Genomic DNA, 25,621 nt, shown 5'->3' with positions numbered 1-25,621 from the left:
TGGGCCAAACTCAGGCAATTGGGACTAGTCTAATGGTAAACATTAGGCAGCATGGACAAGTTGGACAAAGGGCCAGTTTCCACGATGTAAAGCTTTATGACAACAGTGCCGACACTTCAAAGATAATACATTGGCTGTGAAGCAATTCAGAATGCCGAGTTGTGGAAAAGATGTTATGTAAATACAAGTGTTTTCTTTTAATGTTCCAGTCAATGGAGTCAAACTAATTCAGCAATGACAGAGCTAGTAATTCCTGGTCAGTCTCATTCAGCAATACAACAAATCTGTCCAACATCAGCTCAAATGTGTATAGCAAGGCTTAATTCAGATTCTAATAGCCAGTACAAAAAGAGATCAATGAAGAATTCAAGAAGAATCCTCTAGAAGAGGACCAGGTCCTGGTACCATCACCATTGTTCAATTAACTTAATCATTCGTGCCCTCCATCCAAACACATATGTTCCCTGATGTTCTTCCATCCTCTGACACTCATTTTCCCTGGTTCTGTACTAGCTTACAAACTGGTAAATCTTCAGCTTCTTCTAATTCTGCTGAAAAGATGTCAGTTATGAAATCTTAATCTTGTTTCAGATCCGGGATAATCTTTTTAAAAATTTGTTCCTGGGATGCAAGCATTGCTGGCGTTTATAGCCCATCCTTAAACAAACCTAGTACCCAATGAAAGAACTGTCCAGGACTTTAAATTGCCTGGAAGTTCAGAACAACTATTTACAAGAGTTTCCTAGCAATAATCTTTGTGAGATAAGTAAACATTCATAGTGGATAAAGAACAAATTAGAAGATAATATGATCACAACAGTTAAAGGCATCAAGATCATTTCAGTCATAATGATGCGAAATATTAACTGTTAAATGTTTTTCAGCAGGTAATTTAAAAACTTAAATAGTGCTCATTGTGAGCATTTATATTTCCCAAATAACTGTTCTTGAGCAACTTTTCATTTAATGCATTAGAAATATTTGTGCTCACAACTTCTCTGACGAAGCCAATTGCAAATGTGAATTCCATTATACGATATCTAAAATTTAAATCTTGAAGCACTCGTATAAGCAGTTCAAGTACTTTATTTTCCTCTACTGGTACAAGGCAAAAACCCCAAACAATTTACAGGCCTTTAGATACAGCATCTTTTCAAAATAAATCTGGGGCCAAATGGCAAGACTATGATGAAAGAATAAATGCGAATTTAAAATGATAACCAGGTAAACAGTGGTAGAGATATCTATCAGTTGTCTTGATTTTTTTCTCATGAGAAAAAGCTGATTAAATGAAACTGCAGAGTTAGTATTTAGGCCTATATTTTAACATTTTTGATGGCTTAATTGAATAGGTGAAAATGTTATTTTTTTCTTCTTTCACAAGTATGATGAATGAAATAGCTATTATAAGGAATGGGAGAAGCATATTAAATTCCAATAGGTCTGGCATATCTAATAATATTTCAAAACCACCTACCAATTGCCTCTGATTCCCTCATTTATAACCGTTTCCCCATGCAATCTTGATCAGTTCAGACATGCAGGTTTGTAAAAAGATTGCTAAAGTCCTGAAGGAAATGCCTTACATCATCCCTTTGTAAACACAGGGGATAAGTTTATCAATGAATTTTATGTTATTAATACACTTTGTTGAAATCAGAACTGATCACACAATTGCATTGCTGTGAACGAGCCAGGTAAAATTGTTGTGCAATCTCAATTCATGTCACTTCAATTATGTCAACCTTATTTAAACAAACTCTCCAGAGGAAGATTCAATATTCAAGTAGCTCCAGCAAAGTGTACAAGCTGGAGAAGAGGAATGCCATTCTACCCATTGTAACTCACACAACCCAACCATCTCCTAAATGCTTCCAATTGTCACCCTGACCTTATGAGTTCCATTTCCACTGACACATTAATGCAACAAATCAAAAACCACGTGCACAAAAAAACTTTTTTTTTGCTCATTTCAAAATGGATTTTTGCTGAACTGAAAACATGGCTGCTTCAGGTCACGTAACTTACTAGATTGGCCATCTGATCTGGAAATCTCCAGCAACAGTTACAAGGCCAAGAGTTCCACTCTCATTCTTGTGGAATCTCACAACCTATGGTAGGAACACATCATAATTATGAAACCAGGGGATTCACAGGCATCGAAACTCATTATTTCTAGAGATGCTAACAGCCCCATCTTACAACTGGGACTGTCAAGGTCCATTTCAGAAAGGAACCACTGAAGTAAAATGGATGCTATTTGCACCTTTATAAAGCTCACTCCTCCAGTGGAGTCATCAGGGTATCAAGACAACAGCTACATGAAACAGAGTCATCAGCAAGGATGGTGACTCTTTCAGAGGTTAATTATTATAAACCATTATAAGCCATAAAACAAAAGCCAGACTCAAATACCAGACTAATAGGGGATTTTCACAGTAACTTCATTGCAGTGTTAATGCAAGCCTACTTGTGAGACTAATAAATAAACTTTAAAATTTAAAAATCTTCAAAATATCCCTTTTGAACTCTGTGGAGAGTGGAAATCACATGTTTCAAGTGACCATTTTGACATTTCTAATCAGTTGGGGACTGAGAAACAGGCAGTGTGCTGATTTACTTCCCATTGGAAAAGAACACCACCAGAGTTCCCAGCTGACCCAAACAGACATTAACAAAACTCTCTCCCTGAAGCCACCAGCCACTGTCTGCCAAGTAGAATAAGTTTCTGAATATCAACTCTGACTTGCTGCACCACCCTCTACTTGAAAGAAATTTTGTGCTGCCATCCTCAGCCAAAAAACCACCAGAATTGCATGAAAGAATCCAGTGAATGTGAGGCTCCGAACGAGGTTCTTGTGTTGGAACTATAGAAGCCCTACAATCCAGAACGAGGCCAAATAGCCCAGCGCATTAGCCCAATTCACTGAAAGAGCATCCCATCCAAGTCCTCCCTCCCCCCACCCCACTCTATCCCTGTAATCCCGTGCATTTTACCATGGCTAATTGTCTAACCTGCACATCTTTGGAGCGTGGGAGGAAACCCACACAGACATGGGGAAAATGTGCAAACTCCACAAGGCCAGAATCAAATCTTGCTCCCTGGCACTGTGAAGCAGAATGCTAACCACTGTTCCACCACGCTGTTTGAACATGTGAATAAACTAATCTTCTGAGTTAATCATAAGGAGAGTTTGTTGCAAATTACTTATAAAGTTGGATGACATAAACATGCCAGCCACAGCCTAGTCTTAAAACAATTAAAAACACCTTTGCTTGCAGAGAGGTGAGAGGATAAAGATGCTCAGTTTACCTCTCCTTCCTGTCAGCAACACCATTAAGAAGTTCCTAGCATCAGTCCTAAGCATGTTTTTTATTTCCATGCAGTGTTCAGACTTACTTTACCTGCTCAATATACATCTTTCACAGGAACAAAGTTTCTCCACTCTTTCCCCAAACCGTAGTCCTGTGATACTGAAGATCAGTCTCAGGACTTAGTATTAAAGGTATCATGGGACCAGATCACTTTATAATTTGAACACGGTTAACCCTATCTTTAATTACACAGTTCAATAAATAATTATGGACTTAGTGTCATTAAAGCCAGTCATTATAGCGACTGAAGAGGGCCATTCACCCCATTTGAGTCCATTCTCATTCAACTCATTTAGATATTTAAACATCAATAATGGATGAATGATCGATTCTGTGCTTGAGCAGAAACATCCATTATGTATAATTGGGACATAGGAAACTCTGGAAAAAGAAAAGCACTTAATGCTCATTCTTACTTGGCCTTAGGAATCAATTGTGGAAATGAGTCACATTGCAGGGAGGGGTGTAGCTTCCCTTCCCTGAAGGGCATTAATTAACCTGTTGGGCTTTAATGTGAATTCAGCAGATTTTACGGTAGTTTATTTCCTACTGTCAGCCCATACATCTCATCTATTAAATTTAATTACACAAGTTGCCGTGGGGGGCAGGGTGCTTTGAATTGAACTTCAGGAATTGGTAACACAGTATCATAAACAATAGGGTACCATACCTACCTGACATTTTATGCAACATGTATTATATTTCCCAAATTGCCAGCTCAGATTTATCTTCCCTCTCTATCTAGGCATCATTTATTGACATGACAGGTTGTATTCAGCATCTGAATCCAAATTGTCAATGTAAATGGCAGTAATTTCAACAGCACCCAGCCTAATATATCGCGCGCACCTCTGTCCTCTAAGAGTTACTACTGCTTTCTAGCCTTCAGCCAATTTCCTACTGATTTCCAAGTTTTACTCTCAGTTCCTCAAGCTAATAGCAGCCTTTTATGCAAAACTTTACATGTTACAAGCTAAAGGTGAAAACTTTCAGACATATTGCAAGCTAAATATGAAAATTTCAAATTGTTAATAAGTTTAAGCAAAATAGCACCAACTTGTCTTTATTTCCAACAGACAAATTAAATACATCCTGAGAAAGACGGGGAGTGGCTCTCCCTATCCGATAAGTAACATGATTTAAAGTACTCACAAATACTGCTTTAATGAATTGCATTGCAACAACTATTACAATGAAACTAATGTCCGTAACAGCATACGTTTCTATTAAATTATGAAACATAAATTAAATGCTTAGAATTTGAAAGAGTGAAGGGATTATGGTTTAGCAAACAATAACTTTAAATATAAACATGTACAGCTTTCCAATGATCCCTCTGAACAATAAAAATTCTCAATACCACAGCTTCCACACGAGTTAAGAATTGAATATTATCCAAGACGTCTTACTCTGTGGTGAACATACCTTGATCTCTTTCTGCTACTTATGCCTGAGCTGTTACCGACACGATAGGCACTGGGAACATTTCTGTCTCTCTCTCTGTCATCCCGCCTTCTTTCTGAAGACGGAACTCTTCTTCCATGAGGGGATCTTGATCTAAAGCAAGGAAAAAAGTGGTTTACTTGATCACAAAGGTGCCTTGTTAGTTGAATCCTTCACTATCTCTGACTTAGCATTTCCTTCCCTTTGTGTGCAGGGAAGCTCTTTATTACTGCTTTTCACATTGAAGGCGGTGTATAAATGCAAGTTGTTGTTACATTATAAATTTCTGAAAGTTTATTAATTCAAACAAGCCATATTATTGGACTGCAAAATAATGACCACCAGATCCAATAAACAACCTAAATAAGGAGAGCCATACTGTAGTGTAAGCTGCAATTTCTTTACAGTATAACAGGAGTGGATAATACTCAATTATCTGCTGCAGGTCAACATTATAGAATTATAGAATCCTTACAGTGCAGCAAGAGGCCATTCAGCCCATCAGGTCTGCACCAACCACAACCCCACCCAGGCACTATCCCCATAACCCCATGTATTTACCCCGCTAATCCCCCTGACACTAAGGGGCAATTTAGCATGGCCAATCCACCTAAGTAACACACCTTTCGGACAGCGGGAGAAAACTGGAGCATCCAGAGGAAACCCACACAGACATGGGGCGGACGTGTGGACTCCACACAGTCACCCAAGCCAGGAATCGAACCTCGTCCCTGGCACTGTGAAGCAGCAGTGCTAACCACTGTGCCACCCATCATTTCGACTGTCACCTGAGTTTTGGGAAGATTGGCACTGAATAGTTCAACCGTTTCCATTCAGCATCACCCTCCCGAGGTATTCCTTGCACCCTTCCCCCTCAATGGAGTTTTATCAGTGCAGAGTGCAGTCCAGAACCCACCTGCCCAGGGTGGGGATGGGAGGAGGTGGCCAACAGGCAAATTCTGTCGAGTGACACAGGACCTGAATATGGAAAATTGCAGAAGGATGATGAAGAGTCACAGCTGTCCGTGTGTTGCTGCAAGGTTGGTGAGTTGTTCTGTTCCGCATTTTTGAAAATGTTATTGAACAGACCTGGGGAATTAATCAGAAATATCTCTGCCTCTCTCCAGTGTTTCTGCTCGAGTTGCACATTTCAGAAAAAAAAACACTTACGAACAGTTTTAAAATATGCAAAGGGAAAGGCAAATTAAGTCAGCAAAGGAATTTTGTTAACTAATACTAATTTTTCATGCCCAATGTCACACGGAAAATCCTACGGTGCCCAGTCCAAACACTAGAAACTATAGCTGCAAGGAGTGAGAAGTGGGCAGTTCAGGGGTGATGTCACCCAGAGAGTGGCAAATCTGTGGAATTCACAATCGCAGAATGTAGTTGAGGTCAAAACACTGTATGATTTCAAGAAGAAATTAGATATAGCTCTTGGGACTAAAGGAATCAAGGGATTTGGGGGAAAGGTGGGCTCAGGATATTGAATTTGATAATCAGCCATGATCAAAATGAATGACAGAGCAGGCTTAAAGGGCCGAATGGCCTAATCCTGCTTTTAGTTTCTATTTTAAGAGAACTTTTTACTGATTTCCAGATTATTCCTGAAGTGAGGACTACCCCCAGGGTTTAATGTTAAGGGGTTATGGGAGGGTGGCTGGGTCAGGGGTTAATGTGAGTGGGCCATGTAGCTGGTGAATATATTTGTGACTGTGTGCTCTTCCTAGTTCCTAACATACGCAGAGCAGAGATATAGCTGGAAAAGACCTGTTTACATTTGATTTCTCCGTTCCCATCTATTTTATGGCAAGGAAAGACATCGACACACCATGGAATTTTCCTGTTCTACCTGCCCGCCTCAGAAATGGGTGTGGGGAGGGGCTGATTATATTCACTGAATGTCACAACAGCATCGGGGTGGGAGATGAATGAATACCAAATGTTCCTTTGTTTCTACAATGTGGCTGTTTAACATACTGTTGATGCAGCACCAATAAAACACATTTAAAATCCACACAACTCATCCTTGCTTATTCTCATTTGTTCAGTGGCTGAGATTTTGGGATAGTTTGGCGCAATTTTCTTTCTGTAGGCATCAAAAAAGATTTTTAGAAAAATAATTATTTTTATTCATTTCTGTCATAAGTATGCTGACATTAACATTGCAATGAAGTTAATGTGAAAATCCCTTAGTCGCCACACTAGTGTCTGTTCGGGAACACTGATGGAGAATTTAGCATGGCCAATGCACCTAACTAGCATTCCTTTTGGACCGTGGGAGGAAACTGGAACACCTGGAAAAAACCCACACAGACACGGGGAGAATGTGCAGACTCCGCACAGACAGTGAATTGAGCCGAATCCAGGTCCCTGGCGCTGTGAAGCAGCAGTGCTAACCACCGTGTAGCTGGAGAGTTAAATAACAAAAAGACAAAAAAAGAGACAACAGACAAAAATAGTTGACTGAATATTAGTGCATCATCCATAGTATTGCCCAGAGGAAGCCAGGACAATGCAAATTTCATAGAATCCCTACAGTACAAGAAGAAGCTATTGGTCCATTGAGTCTGCACCAACTCTGGTGGATGCTTGGAACGTGCTGCCAGAGGGGGTGGTGGAAGTAGGCACCTTAGCAACATTTAAAAGACATCTGGAAGGGTACATGATAGGGAGGGAATAGAAGGATATGGTCCAAGTAAGGACAGAAGGTTTTTTTTCTAGTTTAGTTAGGGCTTGGGCTTGAAGTGCCAATGGACCTATTCCTGTGCTGCACTTTTGTTTGGTCTTCTTTGACAGGAGTATCTTACCCAGGCTCTCTCCCCGTAACCCCATACAGTTACTACAGCTAACCCATCTAACTACACATCTTAGGATATCAAGGGACAATTTACCATGGCCAATCAAGCCAACCTGCAATCTTTCGACTGTGGGAAGAAACCAGAGCACGGGGAGAAATTTCCTTCAGTGTGCATTGGTGATACTGTAAGTATGGGAACTACAGCTTCTGAAATCTATGAAGTTCCATCTGGTGGTAGAAACATGAAGCTATAGAAATGGCTTTGTGGTGAGCACTTCCATATTTTTTATACTGAGATGGCCTGTTTCCCCAGGGAATAATGAACAGGCTCCTGGCTCACGATGAACACTGATTTGCTGAATTCCTTCAAACAAGAGCTGAATCTGTTTCTGCCTAGGACAAACATCACTTTTTACAAGGTGACTTGAGAAACTGAGTTACAGAGAAAGGTTGAATAGGTTAGGGCTTTATTCCCTGGAGTGTAGAAGAATGAGTGGAGATTTGATAGAGATGTATAAAATTATGATGGGTATAGATAGCGTGAATGCAAGCAGGCTTTTTCCACTGAGGCTAGGGGAGAAAAAAACTAGAGGACAAGGGTTAAGGGTGAAGGGGGAAAAGTTTAAAGGGAATATTGTGGCGGGGCTTCTTCACAAAGAGAATGGCAGGAGTGTGGAATGAGCCGCCAGATGAAGTGGTAAATGTGGGCTCACTTCTAACATTTAAGAAAAAGTTGGACAGGTACATGGATGAGAAGGGATATGGTCTGGGTGCAGGTCAGTGGGACTAGGCAAAAGAATGGTTCGGCACAGCCATGAAGGGGCAAAAGGCCTGTTTCTGTGCTGTAATGTTCTATGGTTCTACTCTATGGTTCTACAAGGGGTCAGTCCTATATAGAATCATCCAGGGTTGAATGATTTCCTGGACAAGGTTCAATAACGTGGTTGCATCAGGGAAGAACTTCACAGATCTTTCCGCTTCATTTGGTTTGGATTTTGCCTCTGCCAAAATGGCAGACAGGCTTGGATGTGGTGGATGTGTAGGTATTATGAAGCACAAGGCTTCACAATTGCGTGGATGGACCAGAGGATCTTTACCTGCCTATCACTATTCAGAATCACTAACAGAATGGCAATCCCTACATAAGCAGCGTTTCTGATAAAGATTGCTGTACTACAAATATAATCATTTGAGCCTTCAGGGCAGAATATTTAATCACATTAACACACCTTGAATGTCTGACACTTCTATAGGCACTAGGCAGAGAGTGTTTTGCTTTTGACCGTGATCTTGACCTAGATCTTGATTTTGATCTCGACCTTGACCTCAGTCGGTATCTGGGACGTGACCGAGACCTAGAACGAGACTTCTTCCTGTGTTTCTTCTCTTTTTTTTTATCTTTATCTTTTGAGGTTCTTGCGCTTTTTGTCGAAATCTGTTGAGATGTGTTGGCTTCTGTCATTGCAGCAATTTTCTGAGAAATTTCACTCGCAACCTACAGATAAGAAAGAGTTGTATTTTAGAACATCTTCTAAAACTGTCATGTTTTTGTTTTTCCTTTGTGCCTAAACTGTAGTTGTCAAATGCATGGCTTCTTATCAAAACATTCACAGCTGCCCAATAAAATGATACCTAATCAACAAACTCCAGCATTCAGGTAAAGTCTGTATTTAAGAGACTTTGTTGATATTGTTAACTAGCTGTTGACTAACGCTTAATGCCTTATCCCAAGCAGTCTTGAAACCTTTTTAACTTTGCGGGCATTTGTTTAAAAATGTTAAGTTCTCTGTAAGTGGTTAATAAACACTGAATTTATCAATTATAAATATGTAAAACTGACTACAACTCGATATTACAAAGTTACCATCACAACCTGATACCTCAAAGGAAAGCAAAATACTACAGGTGTTGGAAATCTGAAATATAAACAGAAAATGCTGATTAAAGTGGCAGCATTTGTGGAGACAAACAACGTTAATGTTTTGGATCTAAATGCGTTCTTAGAAGGATCATTTAGATTCGAAACATTAACTCTGCTTCTCTCCACAGATGCTACTCGATCTGAGCTTATCCAACATTTTCTGTTTTTATTACAACCCCAATACCTGTTGCATGGACAACTTTATCAGTGCGATTGAACGACTTTTTAAATAAAGGTTACCTCTCTGGGATAAGAGTGGAAAAAAGGCAAAGGCAATAATCTGGAAAACATGCTCTAAATACTAAACCTCGCTAAATAAAAGCATCTATTTAGCCAAGCCCTGACCAGCATTTCTGCCCAGTGCTCAGAGTGCAGGATTTGCTAATACACAGGAATTACTGCATGCACGTAGTGTTCAACCCTACTGGATCATGTTGGTGTTTATCCTTCACAGGAGTAGCAATGCGAATCCCACGGGCTGGATTTTCTATTTGGGGTTGGGACCCAAAGTCCAGAAATAGTCACCCAACACGGTTTTTGGAGAACTGGCCAATTAATGGTCAGAAGGCACCCTCACTGTCCAATTATGGAGGATGAGCAGACTCCCAATGTTGGAGGGCTAATCAAAGGTCCCACGGCAGTGAAAGAACTTCAGCCTGCCATTGCAGGGAAAAAAACAGACAGGATATCTCAAGGAGACATCTTCTCATATGTTCAAGTAAAAATGGCCACAACTATAGACCATCTTATGGCCATTTTGCATTAGAGTTCAGACTACTGCAATGAGGCTACCTCCTTGCTCTGATGCATTTTGCACTGCAGGGAGCCCGCCCTCTAGTTGACATGGGAGGGAGCTTAATCGGCTCTCCACCTTTTGTGGACAGAAGCTGTTCCAGACCAGGCCTGGCCTCCTGAAAACTCAGTAAGAAGTCTCACAGTACCAGGTTAAAGTCCAACAAGTTTATTTGATAGTAAACCAACAAGCTTTTGGAAACGCTGTTCCTTCGTCAGGTGGGTGGAAAGAACTTTCAAATAAATAATTTACTGTCAAATAAACTTGCTGGACTTTAACCTGGTGTTGTGAGACTTCTTACTGTGTTTACCCCAGTCCAACACCGGCATCTCCACATCATGACCTCCTGAAAACTGACAGGGAATCAGCACGCCAGCCTGTGATGGGAAGTGTTGGACTCTATCTTGCCATGCGTCTGAACATTCCTCTGGTGCCCCAGGCCAATATTTATCCTACAATCACTAAGTATCTGGTGCTGTCATACTGGTGTTCGTGGGATCTTGCCATGTACAAACTGCCTGCGATGTTACCTTACATTACAACATTGACTGCACTTCAAAAGCGCTTCAATGTGTGTAAAACACTTCAGTACATCAAGATCATGAAAGGCACTGTATAAATGCTAATCTTTTTTAATTTCACAAATTGGAAGTGAGGAGTTCCAGTGGTACTGTATAGAATACATAAAACTATATATAAAAAAAAATAAAAAATATAAAATCTAAATAAAAACTGATAGTAAAAGTTTTTACAAATATATAAAAAGGAAAAGAGTGGCTAAAGTAAATGTTGGGCCCTTAGAAGATGAGAAGGGGAATTTAATAATGGGGAACGAGAAAATGGTCGAGGCCTGAAACAAGTTTTTGGTGTAGGTCTTCATTGTACAGGACATAAATGGCTTACTGAAAATTGATGGCCGTGGGACTGTAGGGGGTGAGGACCCTAAAACGATTACTATTACTAAAGAGGTAGTGCTTGGTAGGCTAATGGGGCTAAAGGTAGACAAGTCCCTGGGCCCAGATGGAATGCGTTCCAGGGTACTAAAAGAAATGGTAGAAGCAATAGCAGATGCGTTAGTTGTAATCTATCAAAATTCACTGGACTCTGGGGAGGTGACAGCTGATTGGAAAACAGCTAATGTGACGCCACTGTTTAAAAAAGGAGGTAGACAAAAGGCGGGTAACTACAGGCCGGTTAGTTTAACGTCCATAGTTGGGAAAATGCTGGAATCCATCATTAAGGAAGAAATAGCAGGGCACCTGGAAAAGAATGGTTCAATCAAGCAACGCCGCATGGATTCATGAAGGGAAAGTCGTGCTTGACGAGTTTACTGGACTTTTATGAAGATGTAACGAGTGCGGTTGACAGAGGGGAACCGGTGGATGTGGTGTGATTTTCAGAAGGCGTTCGATAAGGTCCCTCACAAAAGGTTGCTGTAAAAGATTAAGGTACACGGAGTTAGGGGTAAAGTGTTAGCATGGATTGAGGATTGGCTGTCTAACAGGAAGCAGAGAGTTGGAATAAATGGGTGCTTTTCCGGTTGGCAGTTGGTGACTAGTGGCCGCAGGGATTGGTGCTGGGGCCTCAAATGTTTATATATGTAGACAATCTGGAGGAGGGGACCGAGTGTAGAGTAACAAAGTTTGCTGATGACACAAAGATGAGCGGGAAAGCCAACTGCGTGGAGGATGCCGAAAGTCTGCAGAGAGATTTGGATAGGCTAAGTGAGTGGACGAGGATCTGGCAGATGGAGTATAATGTTGGCAAGTGTGAGGTTATCCACTTTGGAAGGAATAGTAAAATGGACTATTATTTAAAATTACAACATGCTACTGTGCAGAGGGACCTGGGGATCCTTGTGCATGAATTTCAAAAACTCATGCAGGTGATCAAGAAGGCAAGTGGAATGTTGACCTTTATCGCGAGGAGGATAGAGTATAAAAGCAGAGAGATCTTACTGCAATTGTACAAGGTACTGGTGAGGCTGCAACTAGAGTACTGTGTGCAATTTTGGTCCCCTTATTTGCGAAAGGATATGTTGGCCTTGGAGAGAATGCAGAGAAGGTTCACTAGGTTGATACAGAGATGAGGGGGTTAGCTTATGAGGAGAGATTGAGTAGATTGAGCCTGTGCTCGTTGGAGTTTAGAAGTCCGAGGGGAGATCTTATAGGGACGTATGAGATAACGAAGGAGCTAGACAGGGGAGAGGCAGAGAGATTATTTCTACTTAGAAAGGAAACAAGAACTAGAGGGCACAGCCGCAAAATAAGGGAGAGTCAATTTAGAACAGAGTTGAGGAGGAACTTCTTCTCTCAGAGGGTAGTGAATCTTTGGAATTCTCTGCCCTTTGAAGCAGTGGAGGCTACCTCCTTAAATGTGTTTAAATCACAGGTAGATAGATTTCTGATCAATAAGGGAATTAAGGGTTATGGGGAGCAGGCAGGTAAGTGGAACTGAACCACTATCAGATCAGCCATGATCTTATTGAATGGCGGGGCAAGCTTGAGGGGCTAGATGGCCTACTCCTGCTCCAATGTCTTATGTTCTTACTGTCTCCTAACAATTCCTTCCAGCAGCTATAATTTTTCAGTTTTGAACCTCAACAGTTTTAAAAGATAAAAACATTCGCTTTCAGAGTGGTAGACTGCGCTACATAGCGCAGCTGGTGATATGCCAACTATCACATCCCAACAGATAATAATAACTAATGTAATAGTGGTGCTATTTCAAAGTCAATTACTGCTAGGCGCAGACTAGAAGCTGGTAATTGTAACATCACTATTCAAGAAAAGGAGAAAAAATATGAAACTACAGGCCTGTTCCTCCAACATCAGACATTGGGAAAATGCTAGAATATTATGGAGGCCTTAACAATACACACAGAAGATCATAGTATTATCAAACAGAAATACAGTTTTATGAAAGGGAAGATTGCATTTGTCAAATTAATTTATCAAAGCTTTTTGAGAAAATAACTAGGAGGAAAAAGGAAGCCAATAGATGTTGTATACTTGGATTGTCAAAAGGTATTTGATAAGGTGCCGCACAAAAGGCTAATTTGCAAGATAATGACTCATGGAACTATTGGATTAGCTAATGAACAGAAAACAGGGTGCAGGGATAAACTATTGTACCCCATACTTCAATAAGAAAACTGACTAATTTTACAGTAATTTACAAGTTACATGATTAAGCACAACTCCTTGTGGATATATTAGAGACTAAAATGCATCAAATTAGGTTGCAAATGAGCTACTTCTACAAGTAAACAAGTGGACAGAAAAGGTTAAACCACAATATTATTTTAATTTGAACCACATCTGCATCATGAGCAGACATAAGTATAAATTGGTAAAAGGCAGGTTCCAGGTTCAACACGTTATGCAAAGAATGATTAGTACCTGAATTGATCTTCTGGGTAGGGCAGTAGAAGCATAATCTCTGGAATCATTCTGCAGACAGTTAGATGTTGCATTAGAAGGGCGGCAGGTTTCTATGGAAGGATGAACTAGATGGGCTGAACGGCATCCCACATCTGGATTTATCTTTGTGATGAGTCTTTGATGAAATTTAGCAGCAAATACTTCAGTGTTGTCAATCTGAATAATTATAGAGTGTTTGGACTTTGGTGCAAAGCATCTGTTAAGTTTCTTGTGACTGCATAGAAATTCTGTCATTAAAATAATGTTATGATAACAATAATAAATGAAAGCTTCAACTAACTGAAGACTTACCCAATAAAACAGGATTACTGCATTCTTAAATACCACATTTCATAATGTGGAGATGCCTGACTGGGGTAGGCACAGTAAGAAGTCTCACAACACCAGTTAAAGTCCAACAGGTTTATTTGATAGCGTGAGCTTTTGGAGCGCTGTCCCTTCATCAGAGGAATGGATGAAGGGGCAGCGCTCCAGAAACTCGTGCTACCAAATAAACCTGTTGGACTTTAACTAGTGTTGTGAGACTTCTTACTGCACATTACATAATGAAGTTAATTTTTAGAAGCACATTCAAGCCAAACTTTAGATGATTCATAGCTTAAAGCAGAAAGCAACTTTTGTTAATGCCAATTAGACACCGCCAGAAAGCTAGCATAATGTATTCTTATCGTTTCACACATCATATTTTCAAGAATATACTGACAAAGAATGAGAACCGACAATGTGATAAAATGCAGAGAACATCATATTCTCCTGTATCCCATCCAATTTCTGACCCACAAAATACGAACATTTGACAGTATTGCGATGCAGTCAACTAAAAACGTTGTGTTAAAATATTGAAACAGATCCTGGTAACTTATTGTGCAGAATGTACAGATATAACACCAAAGACTACCTCATCATTTACTGTTAGCATGTACTGCACTTCTCAGGTGGTAATATTCAGTCTACACAAAAGGAATCAAACGTTGAAAGTCTGAAGCAAGATGATAAATATAGAGCAGGTCCACCTAAATGGTTAAAAAGCAAGCTTAATATTTTGGAACTGGAGGATAAAGCATATCCATTTAATTGGAGGGAAACTAGTAAATAGCAGCAGGAGGAAAAGAGCAAGGCAGAAAATCCGAGAGATCAGAACACTTGATGTCAGACAACTGAGATGGTTTAATAACCACATTTTTTTTTGAAAAACTCAAAGAGATGAAAACTGGTGAATGATGTGCTATGGTCTCCTGAGGTGTATTCTGCTTTCTCTAAAATAATGAAGAGCAGTCTTTCAAACTGAATCCATGATTAAAGTTTGCAGAAAAATGCAATGTGCTAAACGCCAATGAAAGAAAAGGACATATCGCACAATAAAAAGACAATAGAAATGCACACCAGTCCAATTAACACTGATAGAAATCCGGTTAACTTAGTAAGTAAAATTTCCTGCTCCAGCTGAAAGGGCCTCTTTATAGGAACAGTGAGAATAAAAATCAGATGGGGAGCACACAGCGCTCTGTCAAAGAAACAGCTGACAGATTATTAACACAATTTATATGACACAAAAGTCTTGCTTAAAACCACAAGTTTTTGGTAACTTGGATCAACCTCGCACTCTTTGGCCTGTCATCGGTTTTACCTCATGTCTCAAAAACACCTTTGGATATTTTTCCACATTAAGGGAGTGATATAAAAGCAAATTGTGGCTGTGTGCCTGTTTGTAGGAGCTCCACAGATGTAAAGGACTTTGAAAGATAGCAAAGCTGCAGCCAGGAAGGTCTTAAGAACATAGTTGGGTCAATTTCCACGTTTACACAGCTTGTACGTTTGCTGTGCAAATTGTGCGTGAAGGAAAATAGCTGCCTAACAGCTCAATAAAGCCTTGTCTTCATTTGATTTGCAGCCATCTCTAAAGTCTAAAATCTGATGCTCAACTATGATTAAGAACTCAATCTTCATCCATGCAGGCAAAACGCCAATCACCATCATTTCTCTGATTTAGTGCTAAATACTGCAGTGTAGTGGATATGGTGTTGGATTAGCAAAAGAGGTCAGAAATCTGGTTCACCCATAACATGTTCTTAAGTGACCTAGCAAGCTGTAAAAAGATAAGCTCTGAAGACTGGGCAACAAACACAGCTCTGCCCGTACTCTAAACTGCAAAGTACTGTTAAATGAGATCCCACAGTGAGGAATATGAATCTGGACAGCAGGAGTTATCATCACATTCACAGGTAGATATTTCTCAAGTAGCCTCAGTGTACTAGCTTTACAAGCTCTCTAGCAATGATGTTCATCTTAATTCTACATAAACTGGCAGAGAAAGTTGGAGTCAATTGTTTTGAACAGGAGAGAGCAGGCAGGGAACTGGAGCTTGATTTATACAAGCATGAGATGAAACATTAAAATTCCGAATTGCAACCTACCAATGTGAAAGGGCCTGATGGACATGTGCTACACAGTTAATAACACCAATAAGTGTCTTTTTGGAAGGAAATTGCTCACTTATCATGCAGAGATGTATTTATATTCTCCTTCAAAACTAAATGCTTCCCCAATATTAACAAAACCAATTTGATTCCAGAAATTAAATCCCATTGTCTCCTAATTGTTACATCAGGCAGAGAGCCAGGCAGAATATTTTTTCAATAGAGAGAGAGAGACTGGGAAATGTTGATACTTAGAGGGATCTAGATGTCCTTGCACATAGAACACGAAGTTAACATCAAAGTTCAGCCAGCAATTAGGAAAGCAAGTGGTATATTAGCCTTTATTACAAAGGAATTGAGGCTTAAGAGTTACTATAATTATAAAGGGCTTTTACTGGATCACATCTGAGAGTACATGGCTTTTTGCCACCTTAGCAAGGATGGACATAATAGGCTGAGACGGAATGTTTACTAGACTGATTTCTAGGATGAGATGATGGTCCTATGAGGTGAGATTGGATAGACTAGGCATATATTCCTAAGAGAAGAATAAGAGGTGATCTCATGGACACATAGAAGATTTTTTAAGGGACTTAATATGGTAGATGTCAGGAGGATGTGTCCTTTGGCTGGGGAGTCTAGAAATGGGGTCATGGTCTTAGAATAATTGAAGCCAGCAATGGGAAGAAGTCTCTTTACTCAAAGGATTGTGAACTTCTACCCCAGAGAGCTGTGCACGCACGGCGGGGTAGGGCAGAGCTGTGCGCGCATGGCGGGGGTAGGGCAGAGCTGTGCGCGCACGGCGGGTATGAAAGAGATCAATAAATTTTTGAATATTAAAGGAAATCAATGAATTTAAAGATGGCACACAAAGGCAGAGTTGAGGTAGATGATCAGCCATGATCATATTGAAGGGCTCAATGGCCTACTCCTGCTCCTACTTCTTAGGCCACACTGATTTGTGTCTTTTTGCTGCATCAAGCCACATTACAGTATTGAGCAAAACAGATTTAAGGCTTTCAATTTGCCCAGTTTTGAACAGCAAGTGTTTTTTGTGTTATATTTAGTGCCGTATGTGACTCACCAGCCTTGTAAAGCTTTACACCAAAATAGAATTTACCAATTAGTTAAGTGAAGCTCATGAGCTGTTCTCGAACTAGGTGTCAAAACATTTTTGAAAACCATCAATGCCATTTTTAGTTGTGCTACAGGGATTAACAAGATTTGGAATAGTCACATAAAATTTTGTCCCTTCATTGAGGTATGACCACTGAGTTCAGCAAACATGAGGCAAATCCTCCAGCAGTCTTCACACCACTGTGTGAATTATCTATGATCATCATTTCTTCAACTAAATCAATGAATGAAGACTATAGGGCTGGAGATCTCATTCCCTGGCACGGATATAGCTCCAAGCTTGCTCCTAGCTGCATCTAATATTTTGCTACCAGACAGTTCAAGTTCTAACATCAAAGTGATGGTTAAAATGATGTGGATTTATTCCAACCTTAAATATTAATGGTGCCACAATATTTATATTACCTAATGTACATGAACTCATTTAAAAAGGGGCTAGGTGGTGTCAAGTTGAGAATGGAATTGGAGGTTATATAGGTTTATAAAGAGATGATAAAGTGTTCCACAGGACACAGTGGACAGTTAGGGCCACTTCTGGGGAAGGATAAAAGAGAAAGAAAATACAAGGTTAAAAGAGTCAACAGATGAATATTCTGGAATTCTGTTTGCTTATTTTTGAAGAGAAGACAATTACTGCAAGGGGTCCTTCAGGAAATTAAAGAGGAAAAAGATTTTTGGAAAGATAAGCTTGATAGCTGAACAGTTTTTTTCATTGTATGCTTATGAACCTACATAAAATACCAATGTTGATTTATTGATAATCTGCTGATATAGAAAAAATACTGAAAGAGTTCAGCTTCCTTTAAAACTTTCTAAAAGAATAATTAGCAAGATAACTCACTGATAGTTTCAAAACAATGCATCTAATAACAAAAGAAGCTGAAAACAGCCAGCCAGTCAGGCAGGCAGCCTCTGTGCAGAAACAGAAATCTAGTCAGAGCTAAGATCCTGGAATTAACCAGAAGACTTCTGTATGCCTGAATTTCTGCCTGAAATCCGCTGAACTTTACTAACTTGTATGTTTTGGGAGCTATCTTCTATGGTTACCGCCTCCAAATCTCCTGAGGGTGTGGGAGCTTTCAGATTTTGAAGAAAAAGTGCTGCTCTCTTCTTGCGTTCCGCCTGCAGTTGCCTTTCCTTGCACTCTTTCGAAGCCTGAGCAAGTTTCTCCCTCGCTGCTGCAGCTAGTCTGTCCTCCAACTTCTGCTTAGCTGCAACAAGTGACAGAAAACACTAATTATACACGTTTAATATTCTCTCAGGAATGAAAATTCAGAGAAGCAAGATTTCATTGTTAGCGTATATATATTTTTTATGCACATTAACAGTAAAAATGTTGGTAGTTCAAATATACAACCGAAAGGATATTTTGTTTTGTGGGAGACACTAAAACCAGGGGAAACAGTAATTAGCACTGCTGCCTCACAGCTCCAGGGACCTGGGTTTGATTCTCGGCTTGGGTCACTGACTGTGTGGAATTTGCACATTCTCCTCACATCTGCATGGATTTCCTCCGGGTCTCCTACCATACTCCAAAGATGTGTGGGTTCGGTGCATTGACCACGCTAAAGTTATCCTTGGTGCTCTGGGATGCATAGGTTAGAGGAATTAGCGGGGCAAATATGTGGGGATAGGGCCTAGGTAGGATTGTTGTCGATGCAGATTCAATGGGTTGAATGGCCTCCTTCTGTATTGTAGGGATTCTATGGATTCAAAAAATAAGGAATCTCCCATTTAAGATGGAGATGAAGAGAAATATCTACTCTCAGTTGAAATTGCGGAGACTGGGTCACTGAATATTTTTAAGGCCGAGTTAGATAGATTCTTGATTGCCATGAAAGTCAGATAATTGGGGATAAACAGGAAAGTGGAGCTGAAGCCACAAGTATAGATCAGCCACGATTTATTAACTGGCAAAGCAGACTTAAGGGGCTGAGTGGCCTAGTCCTGCTCCTAATTCACATTAATAAGGCTACACTATAGATGGAATAGTTTGGGGATTCTAGAATAAATCCAAGTTTAATTTAAAAATAACAAAATATCACATTAGTGCAGCTTCTAAACCAAAAATGAAGACTCTAATTAAGTGGAAAAAGCATTTATATCTTCCATCAGCTCAATAATTATAGAATTTTACTAACCAAATGTACACATCTTGGCTAGCTCATTTATCTGTATTTCACAATACTCAACAAAAAGTTTAACAAGCATTTACTACACACTGAATTGATGCTCAAGAGCAGATTTCCACATTAACGCATTGCCTCAATTACATGCCAACATGCTTCTCACTTAATGAGTAAGTTTTTGATTTAACGTAAATGTTAAATTCCAATACAGTGAGCGTGTTATATCTCGAACAGCCTAAACAGAACATTTAGTGAGACGAGAAAGGACTGTCCAGCAATGGACATGTGAGTCAAGGTCTCCAATCGTTTCAAATTGTTTATAGGAGTTGCAGGCTGGTTCCTGATTCTGAATCTTCACTTGCAGTGCAACAGTAACTTACAGTGGCAACACATTATTATAACCCTATTTGCGCACCACCTTGTTATCGCTGTGAGTTTGGTTTAAATTCAGAGATGGAAGTTTCTTTTATGTCAGTTTGAAGACCTACATTAAATGGGTTTGAGACTTTGGTGAGCATAAACCCACAACAAAAACCTGCGGCCATGGATTGTGAAGTCAATTTTCTGTCTCTATCCCCTGTATGCAGAGACTTATGCTGTTGCCCCTTTGCACTACTGCCTGCAGCTGTTAAGTATGGCCTTTTTGGTGGCAACTTCAGTAGCCAGACTATCACTAACAAAGGGGGAAAGAAAACTGATGGATTTCCAGCAGAACAAAAATAAATGCAGTTTAGTTGGAAAACATATGATCTGGGCAATTTCTTTTTGACTTGGCGGTCTGCAGGTGATCCTGTTCCTGCGTATTACTGCAATCTCCAAATTTGTGTAAAGGCTGGGTTGTGAAACTGTGACCGGTTTATTGAGGGATAAAGCAAAAACATTCCAAGAATGCACTGTATAGTACAATGTTTAGAATGCATCCCTTTTCAATAGCAACAAATGTTATTGGTTTCAAAGTAAGGTTCAGTACATTACAAAAATGCTTGTTGAACAGTTGCCATGCATCCGTATCCCCTGGCTCATTAAAAATACAGAGTGCACAAATGTAAAAATAATCTTCTCTGCGGTCAGGATTTAACATTTGCTGCCTTCTTCTAGCAATGCTGCTTATCAGAAGAACCACAATAACTGGTTCTGGAGCAAGGTTGGAGGCAATATATATACACAATTATGATGAGATGTGCAAAAATAATAAAGGACTAAGGTGGATGTTGTATCAAGATTGCAACTTTCCACTTAACCGATTCTGGGAATTGTAAAAAATAAATCACTATTACTGTTATTGCTATTCCAATCTGGTTTGGACAGAGCAAGAATTGAACTTACAATAAAAATAATGTTCAGTTATGGCAATAAAGGAAGCTCAACAACTTAAGTCATTGTCAATGTTTTCAAACAATTAATCCTGAAAACTTCATGTTTCAATTTTAAAACAAAGATCAATCAGTATAATCATTGAAGTGTGTAAAAATCTAATTTACAAAGACAACTTAATGTAGCTCCACCATTAATTCTACTTCTAAACAGTCATTGATCTGACCGCACAATAAGCCAGTATAAACAGCAATTGATCCTTTATTAGTCTGAACACAGAAGTAAGCAAAAGCAAAAACTGGGTTTCAAAAGTATTAGGGATATATTAAAAACTGCAGTCTCTATTTTCCAAATGGGAGTTCTGAAGATGCCCTATACCCATGAATCTGACATTGACCATACAAAACATGTCCTGACTATTTAAGGAACAGCTTCTCCAACAATGCGCCACATTGAACCCTTGCCTCCGATACCAGAAAGTCCCCAGATTTGATGCCCAGTTTATGAGGAAATAGATTGCCAGCTGGCACCACCAATTTATTCCATCCAAAGATATTTAGACTGCTGCTTGTGCAAACTAGCCAAGTGATATACCCAGAGAATGCCAACAGCATGCAAAATTCAACGTTTTATTCTCTGGGTCAAACAGGACAAGACTAGTTGATCAAAGGCTGATTCCACAAAATGTGATACATTATCTATTAAGAAATAATCTACAAGAGACCTTGACTTCATTCTTTTAAGAAACATCTTTAGATCTGCTGACATTTAAGATCATTCGTAGAAATATGCAGCTTTAGACATCTGAGACTTAGGAATTTGCTGTCTCTTTGGATATGGGAGAAATGATTCTGAGAACAAGTTAGACTTTGGTTTGATCAAATAATGCATTTCAAGCTAGTTTCCTTTCAAACCACTGCAATGGACATTTACATTTATTTCCACAAGACAATTAGATACCAGGCTAAATTTTCACTGTGACAAAATGCCACTTAGGATCTAAGTAATAATACAGGCAAACTGTGGTATGTTTGCAAAACTCGACGGAAAGCCAAAAATGCTACCAACACACAAATAGATCTAGCTTTTAAATGATACTGAGTAAGCTTTAACTAAATATTCACACAGCACATTACTGCAGGAATAGAATTTCAAACCCATTTCAGGATAAGTCCTGCAAAATAAATGTTGGTGACATTTAGGGATGATTGATTAGAATTTCCTTTCTGTAGATGGGTTATACTTTGTTCAGCCAGTATAAATCACTTATTGCACCAAAGTTAAGTAATCATCAGGATACACATTGTTAAATAAAATTAAAACAAAAACTATAAGGTTGATTTGATGACAACCATTTGCAATAACCAAAGCATTTGCATTTTGGAAACATAGTCTAAAGGGTAATAAAATGACAAGGGACAGATAAAATATACTAAAAGTAGACCATGCAGCCTGTTGACCCGCTCCACCATTCAATTCAATCGTCGATGATTTTGAATTTCAATTCCACTTTTCCTGCCTTTCCCCTGATTCCAATACGCTAAAAATCTGACTGTCCCAATTTTAAATAAAGTCAACATTCTTGGGATGTGGGAGTCACTAGCATGTTTAGCATTTATCGCTCATCCCAAATTGCCGTTGAACTGAAAGAGGATTTCAGAAGATGATCAAGAGGCAACCACATGACTGCTAATCTGGAGTCACATATAGGCCAGACCAGGTAAGGACAGCAAATTTCCTTCCCTAAAGGACGTTAATGAACCAGATGGGCTTTTAAAATGAGCAATGATAGTTTCACTACTGAGAATAGCTTTGTATTCCAGATATATTAATTGGTTTTAAATTCTATCTGCTGCCATGGTGAGATTTGAACCCATTTGCCCAGGGCATAGTGTGTACTTTTGGATTACTAGACCATGCCATTACCGTTATCCCACCATCTCCCCAATACCATATATGTATGCCACGGGGACAGGGGTGGGTGGGGGAGGGGGGGTGCCTTTAAGAGAATTTTTATCAATACTGTGTCAATATAACATTATTACTTTGGCTATAATTGGCTAAACATCCAATATATAATATATTGGGACCAATATCCTGGCAGGAAGGTTGGCTAAGGCTACTGGGGAGACTTTAAACTGGAAAGGTTGAGGGGAGGGAATCAAGATGAGGTGACTGGGAGCAAGGAGGTTAGCTTACAAATAGAGAAGGATTGTAGACAGTGTAAGAGGGAGGATAGACGGGTGATGGAGAAGGGGAGCACTCAGACCGAAGGTTTGAGATTTGTCTATCTTAACGCCAGGAGTGTGGTGAATAAAGTGGATGAGCTTAGAGCGTGGATCGCTGCTTGGAAATGTGATGTGGTGGCCGTTACAGAGACTTGGATGTCTCAGGGACAGGACTGGATACTTCAGGTGCCGGGTTTCAGATGTTTCAGAAAGGACAGGGAGGGAGGTAGAAGAGGGGGAGGGAGCGGCACTACTGATCAGGGATAGTGTCACGGCTGTAGAGAAGGTGGAGGTCATGGAGGGATTGTCTACGGAGTCTCTGTGGGTGGAAGTTCGGAACAGGAAAGGGTTAATAACTTTGCTGGGTGTTTTCTATATGTCACCCAATAGTAACAGTGATGTTGAGGAGCAGATAGGGAAACAGATCCTGGAGATATGTAGTAATAACAGAGTTGTCGTGATGGGAGACTTTAATTTCCCAAACATCGATTGGAATATCCCTAGGGTAACGGGTTTGGATGGGGAGGAATTTGTTAGGTGTGTTCAAGAGGGCTTCCTGACACAGTATGTGGATAAGCCTACAAAAGAAGAAGCTGTACTTGATCTGGTACTGACTAATGAATCTGGACAGGTGTCAGATCTCTCAGTGGGAGAACATCTTGGGGTTAACGATCATAACTCTATCACCTTTACGCTAGCATTGAAAAGAGACAGGATCAGGCAAGTTAGGAAAGTGTTTATCTGGAGTAAGGGGGAATATGAAGCCATCAGGAAGGAAATTAGACGAGTAAATTGGAAGGAGGTGTTCTCGGGAAAAAGTACTGAAATAAGGTGGCAGATTTTCAAGGAATGTTTGTCTAGAGTTCTGCACCACAACGTTCTGGTGAGACAGGGAGGTTTTGGTAGGTTACGGGAACCGTGGTACACGAAAGTTGTAATGAACCTAGTAAAAAAGAAAAGCGTACAAAAGGTTCAGAGAGCTAGATGTTAGGGATCTAGAGGAGTATACGGCTTATAGAAAGGAACTTAAAAAGAAAATTAGGAGAGCCAGAAGGCGTCATGAGAAGGCCTTGGCACGTAAGACTAAGGAGAACCCTCAGGCGTTCTACAAATGTGAAGAGTAAAAGGGTGAGATGTGAAGGAATAGGAACTATAAAATGTGAAGGTGGGAAAGTTTGTACAGAACTGGTAGAAATAGCAGAGGTGCTTAATGAATACTTTACCTCGGTATTCACGCTTGAAAAAGATCTGGGTGGTTGTACTGCAGGCTTGCGGCGGACTGAAAAGATTGAGTATGCGGACATTAAGAAAGAGGATGTGCTGAAAGTTTTGAACATAGATAAATCGCTGGGACCAGATGTGACGTACCCCAAGTTACTGTGGGAGGCCAGGGAAGAGATTGCAGAACCTCTGGTGATGATCTTTGTGTCATCGATGGAGACGGGAGAGGTTCCGGAGGATTGCCAATGTGGTTCCTATATTCAAGAAAGGGAATAGGGATAGCCCAGGAAATTACCAACCTGTGAGTCTAACCTCTGTGGTTGGTAAGTTGATGGAGAAGATTCTGAAGGACAGGATTTATGAATATTTAGAGAAGCTTAATACGCTCAATAGTAGTTAGCACGGCTTTGTCAAAGGCAGATCGTGCCTTATGAGCCTGGTTGAGTTCTTTGAAAATGTGACTAAATACAATGATGAAGGAAGAGCGGTAGATGTGATTTATATGGACTTCAGCAAGGCATTCGATAAGGTCCCCCATGCAAGACTTCTTGAGAAAGTGAGAGGGCATGGGATCCAAGGAGCCGTTGCCTTATGGATCCAGAATTGGCTTGCCCGCAGAAGGCAGAGAGTGGTTGTAGATGGGTCTTTTTCTGCATGGAGGTCGGTCACCAGTGGAGTGCCCCAGGGATCTATTCTGGGACCCTTGCGGTTTATAATTTTCATAAATGACCTGGATGAGGAAGTGAAGGGATGGGTTGGTAAGTTTGCTGACGACACAAAGGTTGGTGGTATTGTGGATAGGTTGGAGGGATGTCAGATGTTGCAGTGTGACATAGACAGGTGCAAGGCTGGGCGAAGAAGTAGCAGATGGACTTCAACCTGGATAAATGTGTAGTGGTCTGCTTTGGCAGGTCAAATGGGATGAAGGAGTATAATATCAAGGGTAAGACTCTTAGCAGCGTAGAGGACCAGAAGGACCTTGGGGTCCAGGTCCATAGGACTCTTAAATTAGCCTCGCAGGTAGAGGATGTGGTTAAGGAAGTGTATGGTGTACTGGCCTTCATCAATCGAGGGACTGAGTTTGGGAGTCGGGAGATAACGTTGCAGCTTTATAAGACCCTAGTCAGACCTCTCTTGGAATACTGTGCTCAGTTCTGGTCGCCTCATTACAGGAGAGATGTGGAAGCTATTGAAAGGGTGCAGAGGAGATTTACAAGGATGTTGCCTGGATTAGGTGGCATGCCTTATGAGGATAGGTTGAGGGAGCTCGGTCTTTTCTCCTTAGAGAGACGAAGGATGAGAGATGATCTGATCGAAGTGTATAAGATGTTGAGAGGTATAGATAGGGTGGATTCTCAAAGGCTATTTCCCAGGGCTGAAATGGTCGCTACGAGAGGACA

At 40.2% G+C, this 25,621-nt stretch overlaps 1 protein-coding gene across 6 annotated transcripts in view; it reads right to left on the bottom strand.

Annotated features, from left to right (window-relative positions):
* The window catches only part of sfswap (splicing factor SWAP), a 135,978-nt gene that overhangs the window by 22,891 nt on the left and 87,466 nt on the right, over window positions 1-25,621 (bottom strand). For all 6 annotated transcript variants that reach the window (XR_013889035.1, XM_080207981.1, XM_080207982.1 and 3 more), the window contains exons 13-16: window positions 18,344-18,540; window positions 13,734-13,931; window positions 8,848-9,113; window positions 4,801-4,932 (exon numbers count right to left, since the gene is read on the bottom strand). Coding sequence is in view for 5 of the 6 variants with exons in the window: in XM_080207981.1 (XP_080064107.1) it covers window positions 4,801-4,932; window positions 8,848-9,113; window positions 13,734-13,931; window positions 18,344-18,540 (793 nt within the window). In the remaining variant the exon portion in view is untranslated. The remainder of the gene's footprint in view (window positions 1-4,800; window positions 4,933-8,847; window positions 9,114-13,733; window positions 13,932-18,343; window positions 18,541-25,621) is intronic.

This window comes from Carcharhinus amblyrhynchos, chromosome 20, assembly GCF_965287045.1.
Source record: "Carcharhinus amblyrhynchos chromosome 20, sCarAmb.v2.hapA, whole genome shotgun sequence".
Classification (NCBI taxonomy): domain Eukaryota; kingdom Metazoa; phylum Chordata; class Chondrichthyes; order Carcharhiniformes; family Carcharhinidae; genus Carcharhinus; species Carcharhinus amblyrhynchos.
The sequence above is the reverse complement of the archived record's forward strand: the minus strand, read 5'-3'. Positions and strand labels throughout refer to the sequence as shown.